The 25,605-nt window shown below is 30.3% G+C and overlaps 3 protein-coding genes across 3 annotated transcripts; all 3 read left to right on the top strand.

Annotated features, from left to right (window-relative positions):
* The first annotated feature begins 301 nt into the window (after positions 1-301).
* On the top strand, positions 302-4,311 carry LOC103571955 (SWI/SNF-related matrix-associated actin-dependent regulator of chromatin subfamily B member 1). Its single transcript, XM_008550313.3, has 6 exons — positions 302-521; positions 1,152-1,645; positions 2,873-3,000; positions 3,088-3,400; positions 3,821-3,997; positions 4,082-4,311. Exons 2-6 carry the CDS (start codon positions 1,194-1,196, stop codon positions 4,119-4,121), a joined length of 1,110 nt encoding a protein of 369 aa, XP_008548535.1. The 5' UTR covers positions 302-521; positions 1,152-1,193; the 3' UTR covers positions 4,122-4,311.
* Positions 4,312-6,006: 1,695 nt separating this feature from the next.
* Positions 6,007-11,880, top strand: LOC103571956 (tricarboxylate transport protein, mitochondrial). The gene is made up of 4 exons (XM_008550314.3): positions 6,007-6,295; positions 6,615-7,049; positions 8,614-8,834; positions 10,725-11,880. Exons 1-4 carry the CDS (start codon positions 6,142-6,144, stop codon positions 10,905-10,907), a joined length of 993 nt encoding a protein of 330 aa, XP_008548536.1. The 5' UTR covers positions 6,007-6,141; the 3' UTR covers positions 10,908-11,880.
* Positions 11,881-13,506: 1,626 nt separating this feature from the next.
* LOC103571957 (tetratricopeptide repeat protein 28) lies at positions 13,507-25,559 on the top strand. The gene is made up of 10 exons (XM_014439347.2): positions 13,507-13,837; positions 14,108-14,365; positions 16,006-16,408; positions 16,474-18,201; positions 18,487-19,642; positions 20,629-21,302; positions 21,742-22,610; positions 22,739-22,976; positions 23,054-23,272; positions 24,743-25,559. Exons 1-10 carry the CDS (start codon positions 13,814-13,816, stop codon positions 25,393-25,395), a joined length of 6,222 nt encoding a protein of 2,073 aa, XP_014294833.1. The 5' UTR covers positions 13,507-13,813; the 3' UTR covers positions 25,396-25,559.
* Positions 25,560-25,605: the final 46 nt, after the last annotated feature.

Raw genomic sequence — 25,605 nt, 5'->3', positions numbered from 1 at the left:
ACGAAAATATATTTTATAGATTTTAAATATCATTAATTAAGAATTTTAATTAGTTATTTAAGTTTTTAAATTTAATTATTTGAATCTTCGGTCGGGAGAATCTTTTGTATTTTAAATAATAATCAGTTTTGTATTTGAAATTTTATTGACATCAATAATTTATTTTACTTGGGATCAGAGTTTAAATGTCGAGTTATCGCAGATCATTGATCTAGAAATAATTTATAAGTAGGATATAATTATACGTACATATGTAGATTAATTGATAAGAACTTTCTATATTTTTATACACAGTACGTGTTTGCCGCTAATTTTTATCAGAGCTACCAACTTTGTGAAATTTAAAAATTAAAAAAAAAGTATTTTATTACCGACGCGTTGTTTGACAGAAAGAGAACTAAAGTAGACAAAAGTTTGGTTAGAACCCGGGTATTATTGTCTAGATGTTACAAATTTTTACCAGGAACAGAATAATAATAATTAATAATTAAACTGTGGATATCCCAGAGGATAAATTACTGGTAATTAATTTTTTATTTTTTTTAAATTTATGCTTGTGTTTATTCAAAAATTGGCTTCGTTTATCTGTCAATAAATTGATCTACTTGATAGCTCTAGGTTTTGTAATGTTTGTGTTTTTAATTTTCGGTCATTTTTTTTTAATAAAATAATTTTTGTAATTTTGAAATTTACGGACGAAACAAATTTCGGATTTAATTGTTCAACAAATAATTTACAAATGAAAATATGCATATGTAGAAAATTCAAAAAGCTACAGGCGCAATTTTTTAAAATAATTTTTTTTACAATTTATTTTGAAAAAAAAAATTCGAAAATTATTAAACCTCGACTAACTTGATCCTAAAGTCAACAAGCAATTAATCATTTTCGGATTTTTGTTTTCAACAAATCAATTACATAAAAAAAAAAAAAACTAAAAATATGCACATGTAGAAAATTCGAAAAACTACAGGCGCAATTTTTTCAAATATTTTTTTTATAGTTCATAGTTTTGAAAAAATTCCAAAGACGTCTGCTAACTGCAGTATCATTACTTTAAATATTTATGAAGTCAATATTAATTAATTAATTATTAACTATTAATTTTTCATTAGTATGATGAATGTTCATAAAATCTATTGCCTGTTTAGATTTATCTCAAGAATCATCAGAGTAAATAACGAAAAGCCACAATGGCGTTACGTACATACGGAGATAAACCAATAAGTTTTCAAGTTGAGGAAAATGGAGAGTATTATTGTATTGGATCGGAAGTTGGTAATTACTTACGACTTTTTCGCGGTTCATTGTACAAACGCTATCCTGGAATGTACAGAAGATCAATTACCAATGATGAACGAAAGAAACTAGTTGAATTAGGTTTAAGTCAACACGTATTGGCCTCAAGTGTTTCTTTGTTAAGAGCAAGTGAAGTTGAAGATATTATTGAAGGGAATGATGAAAAATATAAAGCTGTTTCTGTACATTCAACTGAACCTCCAGCACCGAGAGAGGGAAAAACTAAAAAATCAATGGCCTGGGTACCTAGTTTACCAAATAGCTCTCATTTAGATGCTGTACCTCAAGCGACTCCAATAAATCGTAATAGGGTTCATAATAAAAAAGTCAGAACTTTCCCATTGTGGTATATACTATTTGTTAATTAATTATTTATAATTATGATTGGCAGCCAGTCGAAGGAAGCGAACTTCAGTCCAATGCCGCGAATTAATATTAGCAAACGCGTAAATTTTGAATGCCTTCAGTCAGCGGGCAGAAACAAACTTGTTTCGTCCCTTGAGAACAAACAAATAATTTTTCTGCCCGTTGACTAAATGCTCTCGCAATTTAAACTCTGATACTTGTAATTTGTTCAATAGTAATTTTAAACCATTAATTTTACTTACGTAAATGACAGTTCTGTGATTAAGTTTTATATAAATTAGTGTCTATAATAAATAGTATTTATAGTCTCTGCTTAATTATAAATTGCAAATGACAATTTACGCTGACGCTAATAGTTGATGACATCATTGGTCTTAAATTAACTTGTTTCTGACTGGCTGCTGACACTGAAACTTTAAGTTCCAATGCAGGTAATCATGAAAAATATTGTGTGTAACTAAGGATGACACGATTTCAAACTTCGGGTGATGTCAGCCAACTTCGCCTGGTCTGAAATCCTTTTGTTTCTTCCCTTATCACACAGTATACTATTACTTTGTCAAAAAAATATTATAAATATTATTAGACATGCTTTTTTTTATCTAATGTTCAGATTAGTTTTATATCTTAACAAACATTTTTTTTATAAATAAATAAATTTACCTTGCCTAAGATTCTAAGCTAGACCGATCACACAAGACTTATGACGCTCAGCCACGGTGGCTTATTGGAAACCATGTTTTTAATAAACTTTTAAGTTATTCATCGATATCTGTCATCTTAAATATTAATTTACACAACTTAACAATAAAATTTAAATATTTAATAATTTATAGAAGTAGCTCTCGAATAAATTAATATATTTTATATTTTTATCAATACCAATGAGAAATTTCATTTCGTGATAAAAACAAATTTTTTTCTCAGTGCAATAATTTTTTTCAAATTTTTAATTATGTCTTTCTGCAAATCCTTTTTTTTATTTAACCAAATAATTGCTCTATTGAAGTTTCTAATAGTAATAAAGTTGAGAACGTATCAACTAAATTAAATAAATATTTGCGTGCCAAGTAATTGATGCTTCTAGAAATTTATTACTTAACTAAAGCGATAGTTTTCTTAAAATAAAAACTATCACCCTGGTCTGAAATCATTTTTTTCATCCCTTGTCACACAGAATACTATATTTATTATTATTAAATTTTAGCTTTGACGATACTGATCCGTCAGTTAATCTTGAAAATGCTTTGCAACAAGAAATGCTCGTTCCTATACGTTTAGATATGGAAATAGAAGGACAAAAACTTCGTGATACATTTACATGGAATAAAAATGGTATACATATATATTTTTTTTATTTAAATGTTTATTGTTAAAAAGTTGATGAATGTATCAAATTATTTAAATATTTAAAAATTTCAGAAAGTCTAATAACTCCAGAACAATTTGCGGAAGTATTATGCGACGATTTGGATTTAAATCCACTGACATTTGTACCAGCAATAGCACAAGCAATTAGACAACAGATAGACGCATTCCCACAGGAAACTATTTTAGATGATCAGTGTGATCAACGTGTAATAATTAAATTAAATATTCACGTGGGTAACACATCATTGGTTGATCAAGTTGAATGGGATATGTCGGAAAAGGAAAATAATCCTGAAAAATTTGCTATGAAACTTTGCGCTGAGTTAGGTTTAGGTGGTGAATTTGTCACTGCTATTGCTTACAGGTAAAATAAATAATTTTGTTTATTTAAACATTCTTTCGTCGCGCCCTGACGTTCCACCGCCATGTATTTAATACTTCGGTGTTGCAAAGTATCATAACTAGGATTTTTAAAAATTAAAACCACACAAGCTCATACGACTAGACAATTGTCATTTTTTAAATAATTTTTTTACTTTAAAAAAAATTTTGTATTGAATAAAAATAGTAAAGAAAGAGATGAATTAAATGAGCTGGAAATTAGTCGCTGGTGGTAACTGGCAACGCTGCGCAGAAAATCCGAACAAATTAAACGCCCGGGTTTACTCGCGTCAGCGGCAAATTAATTTTCTTTTTAAATAATCTTTTAATGAAAATTGCGGCGCTGCGCTTATAGCGCGACGAACAAAGGGTGAATTAATTAATTATTTATTTGTTTTTCAAGTGTGCGAGGACAATTATCTTGGCATCAAAGAACTTATGCTTTCTCCGAAGCTCCATTGCCCACAGTCGAAGTTCCATTTAGACCTCCATCTGAAGCAGATCAATGGGCGCCATTCTTGGAAACACTTACTGACGCTGAAATGGAAAAGAAAATACGTGACCAAGATAGAAATACTAGGTAATTTTGTTTTATTTTAAATTTTCATTATTTTATTATAATAAAATTAAATTAACAATTATTATTATTATTTTTTAACTCTAGGCGTATGCGACGATTAGCCAACACAACACCAGGATGGTAAACACACTTTAGTTCAAGACATTTACTAATTATGTACCATAAACATTAAGGATCTTATTACACTTAATATTAACATTTAATCATTTAATTGAAACTTGTTTATTTCAATTTTATAAAATTATAGTATACGGAGCAGTCTTAATATTTTATATAAAATGCTCTGATTTTTCAATAAAATTTATTAATTCATATACTACTCTTATGTTCGCTAATTTTACCTATAAATAATTTGTTTTGTTTTTAAAATTGTATTTTATAGCAAGTTAGATGATAGCTCAATTTTAATTTCATATTCTTCTTCGTTTTTAATTAAATGAAAAAGTGTTGTGACCAAGAGGTTGCAGTTTTAGATAAAAGATTAAAATCTTGCAAAATAAGCAAAAAAATTCGCTTCGATATGTTTGTTCTTAAAAAAAAATTAATATACGATACTCTGGAAAATGTTTTCACACGTTTTCAATTAAAGTACACATTTACTTAACACAATTTTAAATATGATCTTAAAGTTTGTAGACCATAACAATTTTCGGATTTTATTTTCAAAAAATCAATTTAAAAAAAAAAGTAAAAAATATGCACATGTAGAAAATTTTAAAAAACTATAGATGCAACTTGTTTCAATATTGTTTTTTTTTTATAATTATAAGATGGTTAACGTCAGTATAATTTTTAAATCTTTAATAACAAATCACCATAAAATTAAATTTTAAATATAAATTCTTTTAATTGAATTCATTTATAAGCCTAAATATTTATTTTGTCGCTGGCTCTTATTTTTTCTGTGGAAAAATAAAAGTTATTTTAAACATAAATTAAAAAAATTCTGGTAATTCAAATAAATAATTATATAATTTTAATGACATCAAATAATTTATTGAAAAAATAAAAATTTGTATGCCTTTAAAATTTTATTTGAAAATTATCATCTGCAAAAAAAAAACCTTAAATGAATTTTTAAATTCTGATGAGTGTGAATGTAACTGGCAAGTGTCAATTTTAAATTTTAGAATAAATCAATTAAATTTAAGTAGAATTAAAAAAAAAATACATGCCGATAATTAACCTGAAGTTAGCCGATATCTGGCATCTTTTAAATTTAATTTTATTTTTTTGTAATTTGGACGATTACTATTTTAGTTTTGAAAAAAATAATTACTTTTGTTATAATTCAAAATTGAAATTTTGAATCATTCATCCCTAGGTTGTAAATTAAAACAAAAATAAAAAGCTTGTTCCTGGAACTAGTCAATGTCTGACGTTTTTAAAACAAAAAATTATATAACTTTTGAAACATCATTTTTTTGAAATTGTTATATTGGTTTATAACTTTAAAATATTAATTTTCAAATTATAACCTAAACATATATATTTTTTATAATTAAAAAATTAATAGTTTAAATTTCGAAAATAAAAGTTGTGCAAAATAAACTCGAGTATTTTTTTCAATTCTAAAATAAAATTTTTTGTAAGCTGAAAATTTTGAATTTTAAAAATGTCAGATGTCGTTTAACTTCAGGGTCATAAAAATGCGTATTTAAATGAATGAAAAATCAGTACGCGCATTTTTTAAAATTTCATTATTTGAATTAATTTAATAAAATTAATAAATTGTCCATGCCTGCAACATAAATTTATAAAATACAAAAAAAAGTCTAAAACTTTCACAAAAATAAGTGAGTCAATTGCACTAGATGCCTTTATTATGCTAACACTCGTTTTCTTCAATGAATAAAACTTGAATACGTCATATATGTGCGTGTATGCACGTGTATGTGTCAAGTGGTTGACACTTTCCACAAGGACTCGTAGCAGCAACAACAGAATGGATGACGTGGGAGCTAAGAATTTACATGGAGCGACAAATAGCTTTAAAACTATATTGACTTGGCTATAAAGAATTAGTGTCATGATGAAGCAAAAGAAAATTTAGTTTTAGTAGGCCTCCAGCATTTACCGGTTGGAGGTGGACAGGGTTAGCTTAAGTACAAACCGCAGTTTGTTAACAATATATTTTTATCAACATGGATTTTATATCATTTGCTCAATCAATGTCTAATTACAAAGACACTCCAAAAAGAGTTGCTGGTAATCCTTATCCATCAAGACCTTGGTTACAAGATCGTGCCGCAGCTGCTCCAGCTTCATCTAATGTTGGAGTAAAAGGAATTATTGCCGGTATTTTTTTAAACTATTTATATTAAATATTCTCATTAATTTTTTAATTGATAAATGTTTAAATATTTTTTTAAAAAATAAAAATAATTCAAATGATTTTCTATAAACTAAAATATTTAAATTATAATAAACAATAACTGAAAGTAATTTTAAAAAATTATAAATGAATTAAATTATTAAAAGTAATAAGTAATTAATTATTACCTTGAACTATTTTATGATAAATTAAAAAAGTATTATTGCGATAATGCTGTAATAAATTATCATATAATTATTCAATACAATTTAACATTACGTACATATATATGTGTATTTACAGGAGGAATAACTGGTGGTATTGAGATATGCATAACATATCCAACAGAATATGTTAAAACTCAATTACAATTAGATGGTAAAGCTGGTGCTGGTAAACAATACTCAGGTATATGGGACTGCGTAACAAAGACCGTAAAAACAAATGGAGTATTTGGTTTATATCGTGGCCTGTCTGTTTTAATTTACGGCTCAATACCAAAGTCAGCAGTGCGATTTGGTTCATTTGAAACAGTTAAAAATCATTTGGTTGATTCTGATGGTAAATTAAATGCACAGCGACGTCTCTTAGCTGGTCTCTGTGCTGGTATTTGTGAAGCAGTTCTTGCTGTCACGCCGATGGAAACGATAAAAGTTAAATTTATCAATGATCAGCGGTCAGCTAATCCACAATTTCGTGGATTTTTTCACGGTGTCAAGCTCATTGTTAAAGAACAAGGTGAGTTTCATTTTTTTTTTTAATAATCAGATGTCAGTTTTATTACTAGAAGTTTAATTAACGCTGTTGCTAAAAAATTTCATTATTAAATCCTTGAGATAATTAAATTTGCTAGTCATATTCAAATTTAAAATAATTCGTTATTTGTTATGTAACATATTTACTCAATATATATATATGTATATATTATATACATATTATCTAGACTTTGGTGTGAAATACTGATAAGAAAATATAAATCATGGCTAATAAATATATTAACAACATATATCTCATTTTAATCAATTTGTATAATATATTCTATGTTTAGCGAATTTTGTATAGAAGATAATAAATAATGAAAAATAAAATCGTTATTGAGATGTAGGTTTTACCTTGAATAATTAAATGGATTTTGAATAATTAAAAAACGGATGAATGGTCAAAGTTCTCGGCCTTTTATATATTTCAAAGAAATAGAATACTAACGAAAAATTTATATATTTGCCGTGTTATCAGTAGCCAAGTAGCAGAGACAACTTTAACATGTCTTTTAAACAGACATTTTTTTAGAATCATAGCCAATTTTTATATAAATGAGAAATGCGGATGTTAGTCTTGGGAGTCATAGAAAATTTGCGTTCTTTTTTCTATCTTGAAAAAGTAATTTCGATTAAAAAATCGTTTAGATGACGACTTATTTGACGATTATTTGTAATTTACTTTGTGTCGTTTTTTAAGTAGATATTTTTGCGGAAAAATTTCTGTTTGTCAACACATTGGTGCCTTTTCTATAAGTAAAAAAACATGAGTGTGGATGTAGCACATTGGACAAACTTAAAATTACAAATAAATAGAGTAAGCAATAAAAAAAAAACATTTATAAAAAATGCACTTATTAATTTGAAAATTTTTTAAATGCCCATTTTTTAAAAATTCTATTTTATTAATTATTTACTGTATTTATTTATAATTTTAAAGTTGGCTGATATCTGCTACATTCAGATTCATAAAAAAACTGCTATTTTATAGATCCCACAAAGCCAAGTGTATTACGTGAGTATCCAAGCAACACAGATAATTTTTAGATGTCATAAAGATATCTTTTAAAAAAACAAGACATTTTTTTTTGTCAAAACCAATTTTTTTTATATAAGTAAGACATACGAATGTTAGTTCTAGGAATCATAGGAAATTTGTGTTCTTTTTTCCATTTTAAAAAATTCATTTCAAATAAAAAATTATTTAGATGATGACTTATTTGACAATTATTTGTAATTAACTTTTTGTCTTCACTAGTGTAAAGTTTTTTAACCAGATATTTTTTCGGTGAAAAATTTCCGATTTGCCAAAATTTTTGTGCCTTATCGATGTTAAAAAACAGCATCAAAACTTGTATCTTATAGACGTCACAAAGTCACAAGTGTGTTACTTGGGTACTAAAAATAAAATTAAAATTTTATTTTCACATTAAAGTAAATATTTAATTTCTATATATAAATGAAATTTCTGACGTAAGATACTCGACTGGAGTGCGGAGTCTATTAATAGATTTTAATAAACCAATTGAGATATAATTCACCAGGTTTCAAAGGAGTATATCAAGGTGTTGTACCGACAATAATGAAACAGGGTTCTAATCAAGCTATAAGATTTTTTGTTATGGAGACTATGAAAGATTGGTATCGTGGGGGTGATAATAATAAACCGGTGCCTAAAATGATTGTTGGTTTATTTGGAGCCTGCGCTGGTGCCGCATCAGTATTTGGAAACACTCCAATTGACGTTGTGAAAACAAGGATGCAGGTAATAATCAATTGTTATTTTTATATTTTAAAATATGAGAGAGTGGGATGACTCGGTCAGTTTTAAAAAATAAATCTGTGAATTATTTTTAAATTTTAAACCAAAACAAAGGATATACGCATTTTGTTAAAGCAGAGTCGGGTCTCGGTCATCAAATGGGTCGGCTATGTATTTTAGTCTTGTATTCAAAATTTAAAATTAATTTTTTAGTAATAACATCAATATTAGACTGACGTTTAAATAAATCAAAGACTAGTTTTTTTTATTTATAAAAAAATATTTTTTCAAGTTTAGTATAGATTAATTTTTATATAATTTAAAGAAAATATTGACCAATTTTTTATTGTACATACACGTGAGTCATATATTTATTATTAATAACATAAATAACAGTCGAAAGATTGATTAGTAAGAACCTGTCTCTTTTGACCGAAATGACCTCAATTTATGTTTTAAAAAAATAATAACATCAAACGGAGACTTATTGATAACTATGTTATGACTAAAACTAAAAGTTATAAAGTAATATTTATATATTAACAACATATTTTCGTCTTAATACAGAGTTAATTAATAATCTTACGGAAACGATATCAATTTTTCAAAATTTAATTATTTATATTTGTTTCACTTACAATTTTTGAGTTTGTTGATTTAGTTATTATTAAATAAAATGAAATTCAAAATTTGCTGTACAAAATATTTTTAAAAGCACTGCGGGCCGGGTGATCCCTTGGGTTCATAAATTTAAATTTAAATAACCCGCGAAAAAAGGTTAAAAGAGTGTTGGCTATTCTACACTTCAAAACGCGGCACAACAATGAACTTTTTTTTGAGGTTTTTTAAACTTTTGAAAATTCAATGGAAAAACCAATCATTGATGATACTATTATAACATGGTAAAAAAAGGTTCAGAAATAGGTAAAAATCAGTTTTTTCTGACCGTACTTTGTACTTGATAAAATTATAAAATTTATCACTTTTAATGGAAAGTCGAAAAAAGTTTACAAAAGAGTCGAAAAATTTAATTTATACACAGAAAAATATGATTTTTTGAAACAAATAAGTTTTACTCGCTTCAAGAAAGTTTTTACTTGTCTCAAGAAATTTTTTGCATCATGAATTGAATAAAAAATTTTCTTAACTCGAGAAAAAATTATTTGGGGCAAGAAATTTTTTTTTAGTCGTATTAAAATTTTAGTTTTCATTTGATAATTTAATAATTTGGACACTAGCGCAGTATATGATTACCTCCAAGTCAATTATCTAGCAAAAATAAAGCAAGTTAACGACATTTCATTTTTTTATAAAGTGATAAACGATCACATTGACTCACCAGAAATACTCGAATGCTTTGAATTTGTCTGTTCCAAAACGGGCCTACGGCATAGCCGACTGTTAAATACCGTAAAATCCTCAAAAAACTATGTCCGTTCTGGGCCTATCAACAGAATAGCCAATTCAGTCAATGCGATTTGTTCAGACGCAAACTTGTTCGGTTGTCCCTACGATTCTTTTCGTACGATCGTTAAAAAGCTGCTACTGGATTACAACTGACCATCATCCCCTTACGTGTAATCTGTTGTTATTAAGTATTTATCTTACAATCCATCGCTTAAAGTGTAAATTTTGTATAATTATTTATTTTTATTTTCTCTTTTTTATCCTTTATGAAACTTATTCATATATAGTGCCAATTATTATTATTGCGAATATTTCTTGCACCAAGAAATGCTTTTTTTCTGTGTAGCATCAAGTCTTCTAGTCAAGAAACTTAAAAAAACTTGGTCTTTGTATCTCGTTTTGAAGTTTGGAATTACCCGCGCTTTTTCAAAATTTTTTTCACACAGAAATACTAGCTTTTATTTATTTTAAAAATTTATTTCGCAGGGTTTGGAAGCATATAAATACAAAGGAAGTTTAGATTGTGCCGTACAAGTATGGAAGAAAGAAGGCCCAGGTGCATTTTACAAAGGAACAGTACCGCGATTAGGAAGAGTATGTCTAGATGTTGCTATTACATTCATGATTTATGATTCATTCATGGATCTCTTCAACAAAGTATGGCCGTAAATAAAATATATTTATCTTATATTTTTGTGACATACTTTACAAACAAAGTGCTCCTATACGAACAATCGTGTCAAAATACAGCTCAAAAACATCGACATATTTTGAAATAATTTATTGCCAAATCTTTGAAAGAAGCGACAAAGATTTTATACAAACAATTTACAGAGTAAGATATTATATACAAACAAATAGTCAGCTTGGATATTATTATTTGCAACCCGGGTAACTTGAACTTAAATTAATAATCGAGTTGTATAGATTTTTTTTTTCAGTATGCGATAGTATAAAAAAAAATAATAATGTAAATGTGTGAAAAATATTTAAGTTTAGGAATATATTAATGATAATATCTATAGATAGAACCAAAGTTCATCTTGCAATAATATTTTGTTTATCAAAAGAAATTTTTTAAGAGATTTATACAAAAATATTTTTATTACTAAGTTAATTAATTTTTTTCTACGATACTACGAAGTAAAATAAAAGAAAGAAATTTATTTTATAATTAATTTATTAAGAAAGAAAAAAAAATTAAAATTCAAATAATTTTTTCTCTTTGTTATTAACTTTTGTCATCACATATTAGTATTCATAAAGGAATGAAAACATATTATTATGTAAGAAGTAATTGCTGAGACCATGGAATTTCAATTAATTAGAAAAAAAAGTTCAGTAAAAACATTCCACAAATCATTCCAAACTAATAAATCAATTTGAGATTCAAAATTAATATTTTATTGAGTTTATGGAGCAATAAATTATTTAGTAATGCTGCAATAACTTTATTAATTAAAAAAAAAAATTTATTATTGTCAAGTCATCGACAATCTCAATTAAAATATTAATTTTCGATCTACGTACGGCATACTAATATATTATAAAGTGTTGCAATAGATGTTAAAATAAATATGTATATACAGATTTATATTTGCCATATCACTAAATCGTTATTACAATTATTTCAATGCTGTTAATTTAAAAAATATACAAATTACTATAAATTTTATTTTATATTTATACATTATATTTTCAAGTTAAAGAATAAATTCTAATATTTATGAATAATATGAAAGTATATTTTATTTTTACTCTGTTACCCGATAAAAAATACTCAGATATGATCACATATAAATGTTCAGATCTTATAGGATTTCAAAAATTACTTTATCTGATCTTGTATAATCATATATGATACTTTATAATTTTATATGTACAGAAATTATTATATATGATCGTATGTGGTCATAAATGCATAGTTATGTATGATCATATATGATTATATCTGGTCATACATGAACATATGATCATATTTGAGTATTTATTTCTGGGAAATTTTACTGTGTCAAATAATTATTTTTGTCACTCATACACAAATATTATCTTTTTTGATTATATATGATATCATATATGCCCATATACAAATATTTCGAAATATTTTTCTCCGGGTTATAAGTTCTATGTCATTATATATTTGTATGATCATATATAACCATATATGACGTGTATCTGGTCATACTTGAACATATAGAATTATATCTAAGTATTTCTTCTCATATATTGCTTTCAATATGATCATGTTCAAATTTATACATGACCATGCCATAAATTCATATCTGATCATTCTTGGTAATATTTTAGTATTTCTTACCATGCATTCATATATTTATTTTAATATAATCATATCGTAAACTCGTATCTTATCATATTTAGTCATATCCACGTATTTCTTTCATGTATTCATGTATTTATTTCAATATGGTTATAATTAAATTCATACATGACCATATCTGATCATATTTGGTCATATCCGAGTGTCTCTTCCCACGTATTCATATATTTATTTCGATATTATTGTTTAAATTCATATATGACTATGTCATAATTTCATATCTGACCATATCATAAATTTATATCTGGTCATATTTAGTCATATCCAGGTATTTATTCCCAAATATTTATTTCCATATGATTATGTTCAAATTTATATCTGATCATATCATAAATTCATATTTGGTCATATCCGAGTATTTCTTCCCATATATTCATATATTTATTTCAATATGATTATACTTAAATTCATACATGGCCATATTGCAAATTCATATTTGATTATATCATTAATTCATATCTGATCATATTTGAGTTTTTTTCCAAGATAGAACTGAATTTTCCATTTTAAGTATCATAGGTACTTTCACTTGATATATTTTTTCATTTAACCATACAAACATTATTATGATTTATTACCGTAAAATAAAGAGTAATAAAAAGTGAAATAAAAGGTAATTAGTTTATAGTGTGAGAATATAAAATAGAGGTTGTTGTGTGGTTGATGATCCAGATGAAACGACTGGTACATATTTATTATAGACGATGAACGTTCTATTCCATAAAAGCATAGTATGTATCAGTATACAAAAGGTATACGTTGATGTCGATGTTGATGTTGATAATAAGACTGTATACCGACAGATTACTGTAGACTTGTAGTGGTACCGTATGTTGTGGTCATGTGGTGGGGCCACCAGGCCCAATCCCCACTCCTGCTGGTCCCAACGATGGGACCAGAGGTCACATTCCAAGATGGCTGTACCTGAGGAATGCAGTGGGTGCCCCCCTAAGACGCTTTCCTCCCTCCCTTTTTATTAAGTAAACCAATTTAATCTATTTAAATTTATAATTCATATATTTTTAAACCATATTTATTTCGTTTTAAATTATCCGTACCTTTATTTACAATATTAAATGTTATATATTATATTTATTTATTACATACTATAATATATTTGTTATTACAATTTACGAGGGTGATATATATTTGAGAATACTGCCGCGAAGGCCAACTGAGTACACTTTGGATCTGGATAATGCTTATGCAAGACGATGCAACCGGCTCGTTTTAAACAATGTCTCATCGGGATATCTCTGAGGTAAATTTTAATTACTATTTAAATAATTATACGTCAATATGTTATCGCAATGATTAAAAAAAAAACTTTAAAAAAAATAGTGCATGATACTAATAAAAATATAAAAACAAATCAGATGTAGTTTTGCAGAATGAAATTTTTGACATATAAATATATGATATTATTGATAAATGTTGGACATTTTGTCACTTTGATTGCGAGTTCATCAGAAACTAAAGACATCATGAACATCAGTATAAAAATTGAGCTTATATTTATTTTAAAAAACAGGTGGAACCCGAAGGTACGTCGGCCTTGGCTGCTGGATCAAGAGCTCTATTTCTAGAGACTGTTCGTAAAAGTAATACAGCCTGTCAAAATGGTGATTACGCATTGGCAGCAACATTATATACTGAAGCACTTGCTTTGGATCCACTTAGTCATGTTCTATATTCAAATAGATCTGCGGCACGTCTTAAAATGGGATTATTTGCATTAGCGCTACAAGATGCCGTACGTGCTACGGAACTTGTTCCTCAATGGCCAAAGGTGGGACTAGTTCATAAATTTTATTAATTATAACATTCACGAGCCGCAAGTTGATGCAGTTCTATAGCATTATATTTATGGATGAATGTCTGGTGTCGTTGATATTTTTAAATAAGTAAAGACCTAGTACCTGATCAGGAAACTGGTACTCGATCACTCCATGAATTAGTATATTTATATTTAGTAAATATAGATGTACAAATATATAAGTGATCGGGTACTGGGTCGTTACCTTACATAAAATTATTACGATTCATATCTAAGTGTTATACATAATAGGAATAAGTTCACAGTTTCTTGGATAGTGTTGTAAAAAATTTTTGGTGTGAAAATGGTCCCCGGGAATTTTACACGATGTCCTTGGTATGAATTGACGGCGTGAAATTTTTTCGTTGTGAAAGATGGGGTGTACTTTTAACACGGTGTAAGTGTTATCTTTGACACCGTTGGGTGTTTTTAGCTCAAAACTCATACATTGTCCGATCATATGATCTGTAGTTAAAAATGACCCAGTAACTGTTTTTAATATTAAAATTCATTAATTTAACTTTAACTTGAAAAATTGTCAAATAACTTTCTTTAGTAATGATTAAAAAAAAGTACAATTAATAACTGAAGCAATAAAAAATATAATGTCAAGTATTTTCAATTTAAAAAATTGCTCATTACAAGTTTAATTGTATTCATTAATCAGATGCTAGTTAATTACACACTAGCAGTATTTTTATATAAACATTTGCCATTGATATTTGTACGACTTTATAAGGCATTCTATGGTTCGAAGTTGATAAATTAACGATTATATTAACATGAATATTTTTGTTTGATATGATATTAATTAAAATTCAAACTTTGAATAAAAATTTCTATAAAATCATTTTTTATTATCTCGTCCACATGAGAACTTATTTTTATTATTTTATTTTTCATTTTGTCATCAAAGTCACATTTACACCCTTAGTGGTGTGATCGTTCTAATTCACAGCCAAAAATTTAACACCCTGCGTTGTGTGATTTTCACACCAAATCATTTTCACACCTTGAACTCTGAATTTTTTAAAGTGTAGGTGTTAGAATTAACATTTATTCACAATTTTTGTACAACGTCTCGTCGGTTTTCCGACTTTTTTCAACTACTCAATTATTAAACACGAAAAATAATTAAGACAGTGTCATCTACTAGCCTTTTCTCCAACGCACTATTACTCATATTACTAATAATTATCAAAAAAAAACTTTGAAATCAATAACAAGTTTTTACAAAGTTAATTTGTACCTGAAGATTGGAAGGTTTTTCGCGTAAAGAAAAGAAAAATTGAAAGTAAAATTTTACTGGAGACTAGATTTTGAAATATTTCGTATATAGATGTTGGTACTTCAGTCGAAAATCCTAGACCACCTTCAACTTTTCTGGAACTACTCCTTAAGCACTCGAATTACATAAATTTTTTTAATTGTCATTTCATTTTTTAAATTAATGTTTAATAATTGAGTTCTTGAAAAAGTCGGAAAATCTACTCTATTTAACATCAATCGCCGGAGATAACATACAAAAATAGTGAATGAACGTTAATTATAACACCTGTACTATCCAAGAAACTGTCAACTTATTCCTAATATCTATAAAATAATTTTTATAGGCTTACTATCGTCAAGGAGTTGCACTGCAATGTCTGGGTCGTCATGGGGAAGCACTCGTGGCTTTTGCCACTGGTCTTGCTCGAGATCCATCGAACTCTCAATTACTATCGGGATTAGTTGAGGCTTCATTGAAATCTCCACTGCGTTCAACATTGGAGCCCACATTTCAGCAGTTAAGAGCAATGAAACTCGATGAATCTCCATTCGTCGTGATTTCGGTCGTTGGACAAGAGCTTCTCGGTGCTGGACAATATAAAGCTGCTGCTGGAGTACTAGAAGCTGCTTTAGCAATTGGAACGTGCAGTTTAAAATTACGCGGTTCTGTTTTCTCAGCCTTGTCAAGTGCCTACTGGGCGCTGAATTCATTAGACAAGGCAATAAATTACATGCAACAAGATTTAGGTTTGTCTAGATATCTAAAATTATTTGATCCTTACAAAAGGTTTAATAAATTGTGATTTTTTTAGGGGTAGCAAGATCTCTTGGTGACACACAAGGCGAGTGCCGAGCCCACGGTAATTTAGGGTCTGCTTATTTTAGTAAAGGAACGTACAAAGAAGCTCTTACAGCTCATAGATATCAATTAGTCCTGGCGATGAAGTGTAAGGATGCTCAGGCAGCAGCATCAGCTTTGACTAGTCTCGGACATGTTTACACAGCAATTGGTGATTTGCCAAATGCTCTTGCGTCGCACAAACAATGTGTTCAATTGGTTAAACAGATGGGAGATCGTCTTCAAGAAGCCAGAGAAATAGGTAACGTTGGTGCTGTTTATCTGGCGATGGGAGAATTTGAAAGTGCCGTTGATTGTCATACCCAGCATTTAAGGATAGCTAGAAGACTTGGAGATCGTGTGGAAGAAGCACGTGCTTTCAGTAATCTTGGATCTTCTCATCATTATCGTCGTAATTTTGGCCAGGCTATGACTTATCATGAAAATGTATTAAAAATAGCCCAAGAACTTGGTGATAAAGCCATCGAAACAAGAGCATATGCTGGACTAGGTCATGCAGCTCGATGTGCTGGTGATTTAGCTCAAGCGAAACTTTGGCACCAACGTCAGTTGGACGTTGCTTTGACTACTAAAGACAAAGTTGCTGAAGGTCGCGCTTGCTCGAATTTAGGAATCGTTTATCAGCTTTTAGGTGAACATGACGCGGCACTTAAATTGCATCAGGCTCATTTAGGAATAGCTCGATCTCTTGGTGATAAGGCGGGAATGGGACGAGCCTATGGAAATATTGGCAATGCATACAATGCTCTAGGTTATTATGAACAAGCTATAAAATATCACAAGCAGGAATTGACAATCAGCAAAGAAGTAAATGATAGGAGTTCAGAAGCTAGTACTCATGGAAATTTAGCAGTTGCTTATCAGGCAGTACAAGGTCATGAAACTGCACTGAGACACTACAGAGCGCATTTGGTGATTGCGAGAGAATTAAAAGATGCTGCGGGCGAAGCATGCGCTCTTTTAAATTTAGCTAATTGTTTGTCATCGCGCGGTAGATTTGAAGAAGCAGTACCTTTTTATGAAAATTATCTTATGCTTTCCCAAGAGCTCCATGATGTTGAAGGTGAAGCTAAAGCTTGTCATTTTCTGGGCTACGCGCACTATTGTCTGGGTAATCATCGCGAAGCAGTGAGATATTATGATCAAGATCTAGCGTTAGCTAAAGATTTACAAGATAAGTCTGGTATGGGGCGAGCTTATTGTAATCTAGGTCTTGCTCATCTTGCGCTTGGTAACTTGGACACTGCACTCGAATGTCAAAAGTATTATTTAGCAATAGCTCATATGATGAAACATCTGTCAGGTAAATTTCGAGCTCTGGGTAATATAGGCGACTGTCTTTTGAGACTTGGTGAGACTGAAGAAGCCATTAAAATGCATCAACGTCAGTTGAACTTGGCTCGTCAAGCGGGAGATCGTAGTTTAGAAGCAGCTGCTTATGGAGCACTGGGAATCGCTCAACGCGCAACGAGAAATTTCGACAAAGCCCTGGGATTCCACACACAAGAGCTTACATTGCGTCAAGAAGCTAGTGATCTCAGAGGTGAATGTCGAGCTCACGGTAATCTTGGAGCTGTTCATATGGCTTTGGGTCAATACACCCATGCTTTAAAATGCTATCAAGAACAATTGGATCGTGCTAGAGAACTTGTAGATTCTGGAATTGAAGCCCAAGCACTAGGTAAAAATTTTTTAATTTAAATCTTTAAGGTCACATAGTCCAGAAGACTCTAATTTATTTTAAACTTGAAATATCTCAATAGCTATCCAGTTTTTTAAAAAAGTGCAAGATACCTTTTTTGTAGATAATTTTATGCTCTACAAAAAAGGATTCTTGCAATTTTTTACAAAACTCAATATTTATAGAGATATTGTCTAAAAACCAATCACACTTTTTTTTTTGATAATTTTTAAATTTTGTACCGGAAGTCCGAGAATTGAAATAATAATTTTTATTTTTTATCAGGAAATTTGGGAATCGCAAGATTAAATATGGCGTACTATGAAGATGCAATAGGATATTTTGAACAACAATTAGCAACTTTGGAGCCTTTGACAACTGGAACTGCACTTCTAGATAAAGCGAGAGCATTAGGAAATCTAGGAGATTGTTATGAAGCTCTTGGAGATCCTGAAGAAGCTATAAAGTGTCATGAGCAGCAATTAGCAGCAGCTGTACGATTACGCAGTATAACGGATCAAGAAAAGGCTTATCGAGGTCTAGGAAGGGCACGTGAAGCTTCGGGTAATCTTCAGGAAGCATTGGTCTGCTTTGAAAAAAGACTTGTTGCTGCTCACGAAGTTGAAAGTCCAGAAGCACGAGGTTCTGCTTACGGAGATTTAGGACGAGTTCACGCAGCATTAGGAAATCACGAACAAGCTGTAAGTTGCCTGTCACATCAGTTAGCTTTAGCACGAGGTCTGGGTGACAAAGCAGCAGAAGCAGAAGCTGCAAGTGGTTTAGGTGTTGTTCATCTTTTAATGGATGATCCAGATTCAGCATTCAGACATCATCAATTAGAATTGTCTTTAGCTGAAGATCTTGATGCCGCTGGATTACAAGCTCGTGCTTGTGCTAATCTTGGTGCGACACAAGAAGCACTTGGTCAATATGAAGAGGCAATAAGATTACAAGAGCAATCTTTGAGTTTGGCGGCAGCTGCTGGTGATCAGGCGGCACGAGCTACTGCATTTTCTAGTCTTGGAAGGCTGCATCATCTTTGCGGTGATTTTCCTCGTGCTCTGAGTTATCTTCAGTCAGGTCTTTCATTGTCAGAAGGTCTTGGAAGACGTGAAGAAGTTGCTCGGCTTCATCATCGGCTTGGTCTCGTTCATTGGCAGACTGGAGAAGCTTCTATTGCCGTTGAACAATTAGAGAAAGCTGCTAATTTATTAGAATCGCTTGATGGCACGTCTAGTATTTTAACAAATCAGACTAAAAAATCTGATTTGCTTGTTGAAATTTATGGAATGCTGCAAAAAGTATTAGTAAGTTTGAATCGCGCTGAAGAGGCTCTCAATTGGGCTGAAAGGTCTAGAAGATCTAAGAGTATTAATCTTGAAGATGTTACTCATTACTCAGAAATAGTCGACCGGCAAAGAGGAATCGTTTTATATTACAGGTATATATATTTCTTAAATCCCGTCGAAAAATTTGATCTGATTTTAGTCTAACTGGACTGCATTTGGACTAATTGGTCTGCATTTGAACTAGTTGATCTGTTTTTGATCTTTCATAAAAATTTTAAGCTCTTTTTGATCTTTTGTTTTAAAAAACTATTGCGTTACGGGCAAGCAAAAGTAGATTAATTCTTAAATTTGGAAAAATTTGAGTTCTGAAAATTTGCGAGGACAAAACTAGATTTAATCATGGACTTGTAATATTTTTATTTATGGACAATATTTATAAAAAATATTTCAAGTTCCAGAATTTATTATGTTTTGTCTACGATTTACTTAGTCCTTTTTGTTCAAAATTGCTGGCAGTTAATGATAGTTTGACAAATTTATTTTTTAGTTGTCTTGACTGAATATTTATAATATTGAATAAAAGTAATAAAATTACTCTTAAAATGTCAAGAAATTTTTATTATTAACTGGATAAAATCGATAAATATTTTGGCATTAGAAACCATTAGAATTCTTGTGACGTCTTATTACGAAAGCGCATTAGAATGTTTCAAATATCAAGAAAGTTAAAATAAATTTATAAATCTAGATTATTATTATTATTTATATTTGTAAAAAGTCTTGTTTTTAATCTAAAGGTAATTAAAAGAAGACTAAAAATTATAGTAAAAAAAAAAGTCTGTTTTTGTCCTAAATACAAATGAACAGACTAATAATTATAACAAAAAAGTATGTTTTTAATTTAAAATCAATTAAAAACAGACTAAATATAATACAAAAACAAGTCTGATATTGGCCTGGATAGAGAATAGTACAGACAAAAACCCATTAAATTCCCATGTACAATAAATAAGATTTAAAAATCTAAATTGAAAAAAATTTTTTTGAATTTATCATTTATTTTGAGACAGATCAAATTTTTCGATCCGGGATCATTCATAATAATAATAAATAAAATAAATTTTATTTAAATTAACAGTGAGGTTGAAAATGAATTACACGCCTGGTGTTTGGCACCAAGTCGCGGATTACTGAGGTTCCATTCCACAACAATGTCCAGTGGATTGTCTCTTGAGCAGCAAGTAAATCAAGCACGCGAAGCATTACTTGGAGAATCATCAGATCTTGTTGATGAAAGTTCAAAAATGCCACTGAGAGGAAACCGATTTAATGCAAGCTCATACAGTTTAAGCAGTCTCTTCAGTGTTGGCTCTACAAGTTCTAGAGCTGGAAGTGCACGCTGGGGTCGTGGATCTAAAGATCCTGCTTGGCTAACACCCGCATCAATTCAATCACTCTATGATATTCTTTTGGCGCCATTTGAGGATTTACTTCCACCGGCGAGAAAAGAATTAGTTCTCGTTGTTGAAAAATCTCTCTACCTTGCCCCACTTCCGGCTTTACAAGCAGCCTCGGGTGAAGATTATCTTTGCGAAAGATTTTCTTTGCTAGTCGTACCATCGCTAGCAGCTTTGAAAAAAAGATCACGCACTCCGATGCCAGAGGGTGGTGCTACAGTTGCGGCTCTTGTTGTTGGCAATCCAGTTCTTCCTGAAGAATTACGAGATGAACATGGCTGGCCAGAATCTGTTGCCTCAGCAGAAGCTGAAGCTGGAATTGTTGCTGAGATTTTGGAATCACGTCCACTAACGGGTAATTACTTATCATTACGTTATAATTTATATTTTTAATCCTTCAGTCACAAATTTCTGTATTTAATTCTTTGAATTTTAAAACTCAAATATCTCAATAATTATTGAGTTTAAAAAAAAAATACATGATACCTTTTTTGTAGAAAATTTCAAAAGCTATAAAAAAGATCTTTTATAATTCTTCAGATAACTCAATATTTACAGAAATATTTTTAAAAAACTAATCACACTTTTTTTTTCGACAATTTTTAAATTTTCAATGGAAAATTTTCCACTTGATTTTAAAAAATAAATGTTTTTTTTTTAAAGATTTAACTTTTTCATCGATCCTATGTCAGAGTAAATTAATTTCTACAGCTGATTAAAGATGATGGGATCCTATAGACCCCATGTAGTTATTGAGAGAGCTTTAATAATAAATTAATTTTGGTTTTTCAAAGGTCTTGAGGCTTCAAGATCAGCAGTACTGAGATCTCTTCCTGATGCAGAGTGTATTCATTTAACAATCCCAATTTTATGGAATTCATCAAGTCTAGCATTGACACCTGATCAAAATGAAGAGACTTCACAACGGCCAGAATTCTTAGTCTCTCCAGCAGAAATAATGAGACACAGATTAACTGCTCGCTTAGTTGTGTTGTCTGCAGGACACTGCTGGAACAATGATGAAAGTGCAACAAGAATAACTACCGACGGCATTGAAACAATAGCAAAGAGTCTTCTTAATGCTGGAGCACAGTGTGTTCTTATCGCAATGTGGCCTGTACCTTCAACAGCAGGAAGTATTTTACTCCGAGCATTTTACAGTGCAATGCTGCAAGGAGCTCGTGCATCACGAGCTTTAGCAGAAGCTATGCAGACTGTTCAGCATACAAGACACTTTGCGCACCCAATAAACTGGGCTGGATGGCTACTCCTTGGGGGAGATGCGAGACTTTCAAATAAAGTTGCATTAATGGGCCAAGCTCTCGCAGAATTACTACGAAGTGGACCAGAAATGAGTCGGGATGCATTACGTGTTACATTACATTTAGTTGAAAAATCGCTTCAACGTATTCATCGTGGTCAGAAAAACGCTATGTACACAACTCAACGTAGTATTGAAAATAAAGTTGGGTCAGCTACTGGTTGGAAAGAATTGTTGATGTCTGTTGGATTCCGCTTTGAACCAGCAGGCAATGGCATTCCTTCTTCAGTATTTTTTCCTCAAAGTGATCCTGAAGAAAGATTGACTAGATGCAGCGCGAGTTTGCAAGCATTGTTAGGACTAGGACCAGCTTCTTTGCATGCTCTTGTTCGTCTATTACAGGTATTGTTATTATTTTTTAAACTATTCAGTTTTTTTTAGAAAATTTCGTAGAAATCTATTGCATTTGACCTCATGGTGAAATTTAAAAAAATTTCGCCATAATCTATCATCATTCATCGACTTTCCAGGTACCGGAAGCTGCAGAAGACGTTATTTCGGCAATGAGAAAAGCCAGTTGTGCTACCGAAGGTCAGGAAGTATCATTGCCAGTTAAAGTTTGGCGCGCATCTGGTTCTCATGAATTATTTGCTAGCTTAGGATTTGATTTAATGGAAGTTGGGCAATCAGAAGTTACACTGAGAAGTAGTAAACAGGCATCTCGTCGAGCAGTTCAATTTGCTTTGCAAGCATTACTAGCATTATTTGGTAAGAATAATTATTCTCTTCTCAAATTTTATCAATCAAAGTTTAAAAATAAAATAAATTATAAATTAATACGCTAGATACCCAAGAAGCTCCGAAAAGTTTGAGCCTAGACTCCGGAAGTTCAATGGAAAGTCTTGTTTCTGTGACACAACCAGATAAAAATAATAGCCTTCTTGAGCGACCGAGACTTGGTGGAGCTTTCGCAAGTTACGTGAGACATCGGGGTGAACCTGATGGCAAAACTACTGAGGCACCTAATGCTCCTATTCCAAGACAGACGTATCCAAATGAAGGAGGTAAATAAATATATTTCGAGATACTATTTCCAAAAGAACTTGAATTTTAATATGCTCTTTTGGTTTCAAATTTAGTGACTGAAGTCAAAAGAGCGGGTAAAAATGTCTTTTGCACACCTCAAGCGCGAAAGTGCTACGGATATTTCATGAACAATTTTTTTATCGACTATTTTAATCACACAAAAATATTTCTACACTCTTTTCCTATATAACAATCTTGTTCAAGGCTTGAGCAAGCCTGGTCTCAAGTTTGATAGACGGTAGTGTCTTTTCCTACCTATGTGTTTTGCTGCAGATACTTATGGTTAGATTTCAATAGCAAGTCTAGTGCAAGCCTTACACAAAAAATTCGTACCAAATTCCAGTACTAGTAGAGCGTGGTAAATTTAAATATTTGAAAAATAAATTATTAGGAATTGGAGGAAAGTAAAAATCGTATGACAAAATAAAATGGCGGCAGAATATGATAGAAAAATATTAAAAAAAAAAACACGCAAGTGTTTGAACAAACCTTGGTGGGGAAATAATATGCAGAAGGGTGTCCTAATACACTCGGAGATTTAATTTAAATTGCTCCAAGTGTATTGCAGCTAAAAAAACGTCACTTAACTGCTATTTCCCACCAGACGATGCCGGATGATTTTGCTCAGGTACTTGGAAGTTATCAGCATCAGCAATTCGCAACACTTTACACTAGCACTGACACTCAACACTTAACGACACCATAGACATTTTGCATAATTTAAAGTTTACAAACACTGCACAATTTAATTAAACAATGACTATGAGCAATATATTTTATGGATAATTCCGCGAATTAACTGCAATACTGTGTTTCAATTTAAACGTAAAGAAGGATCTGGACCTACTGCCATTGTCAATGATACTGACTGCCGCTATTGGACCGCCAGTTGATACAAAGCAATCGATTTTACAATCATTCGACCGCCCCTATCTTAGCAACAATTTGAACGTTGAATACAGTGACACGCAGTAGCGCTATCTTGGCGCAAAATTTCAAAATTGAAATTTAATAATTTTATTAAAATTTATTTGTGTCAATAATTATATTAATTAGACTAAAAAGTATACTCGAAATTTTTTATTTTCATCAATAATTTAGTAATTATTCTTATTATTTGCGCGGTAAATTTAAATATTCGAAAAATAACTTATTAAAAATGGGAAAAAAATTAAAAATCATAAATCAAAATAAAATGGCGGCAGAATATGATAGAAATATTTCAAATATTAAAAAAAAAATGCACTCTCAGACAAAAAGGCGGGATATTAATAAATGTTAATAAAAAAATATTAAACTCAAAATAATAAATTAAAAAAATCAAATTGATAATTTATAAGTTTAATAAAAATTCATAATAAAAAAAAAAATAAATACTATGAAATAATAGTAATGATTAAAAATAAAATAAACAATTGAGGTATTAATTTATATTATTATAATTGTAGGTGAATCTGATGTTGCATTTACTCCAAGTCCACCAGTTGCTCTGACATTAAATCATCAAACTCGTATTCGTAATTTGTATCAAGAACAAACAGTTCGACCTGATTCAAGTTCAAGCAGTTCAGTAACAGACTGGGAAAATGGTCATAATACAATTTTAAGACGGCAACCGGTACCTCCATTACCACCGGCAGTTCTTGATAGATTGAGCGTTCGCACTGAGATAGGATCGATTGCATCAAGAAAATTACGAATGCCAACGAACAGCAGTACCAGTGAAGAAATAAATCATCATCAAACTGAGACATCAACGACAAATGAAAGCATACCACATAATATGAGAAATTTAGCAACTTCTTTAACGAGTTTAACACGTGAATTAACACCAACGATGTCGGAAGTTTATCATGAAAGAAATATTGGATTGGGGTTGGCGCCATCCTTATCAAAACTTCTTGAAGAAGTTGGTAATGTTACGGAAAGTGAACAGCGTCAACTATCAAGATCTGAACAAAGTCAAACACAAAATTGGTTGCAAAATGAACCAGAACTTTGTCGTAGAGATGAAGCTGACGGAAGGTCTATAGCTGAATCCCAATGCTCAGCGACTAGTTTTAATAAAATACACAGGAAAGCACCACCTCCTCCTGTATAATTTAAATTATTTTTATTATCCTTTACTTTATTTTTTTTTTTATATAAAAAAAAATTAATTTTGTTGATTACTATTTATGTAATTATTGTGGAAATACTTTACCCGTTATGACAATTTAAGTAATAATTCATTAATTATTATTTTTATTTCAATTATTATTAACTAAATTTAGTTTAAATTATGGATTAATAACTGCATTTTAATAAAAAG

Source organism: Microplitis demolitor, chromosome 5, assembly GCF_026212275.2.
Source record: "Microplitis demolitor isolate Queensland-Clemson2020A chromosome 5, iyMicDemo2.1a, whole genome shotgun sequence".
Lineage (NCBI taxonomy): Eukaryota > Metazoa > Arthropoda > Insecta > Hymenoptera > Braconidae > Microplitis > Microplitis demolitor.
This window is presented reverse-complemented; position numbering and strand designations above follow the sequence as displayed.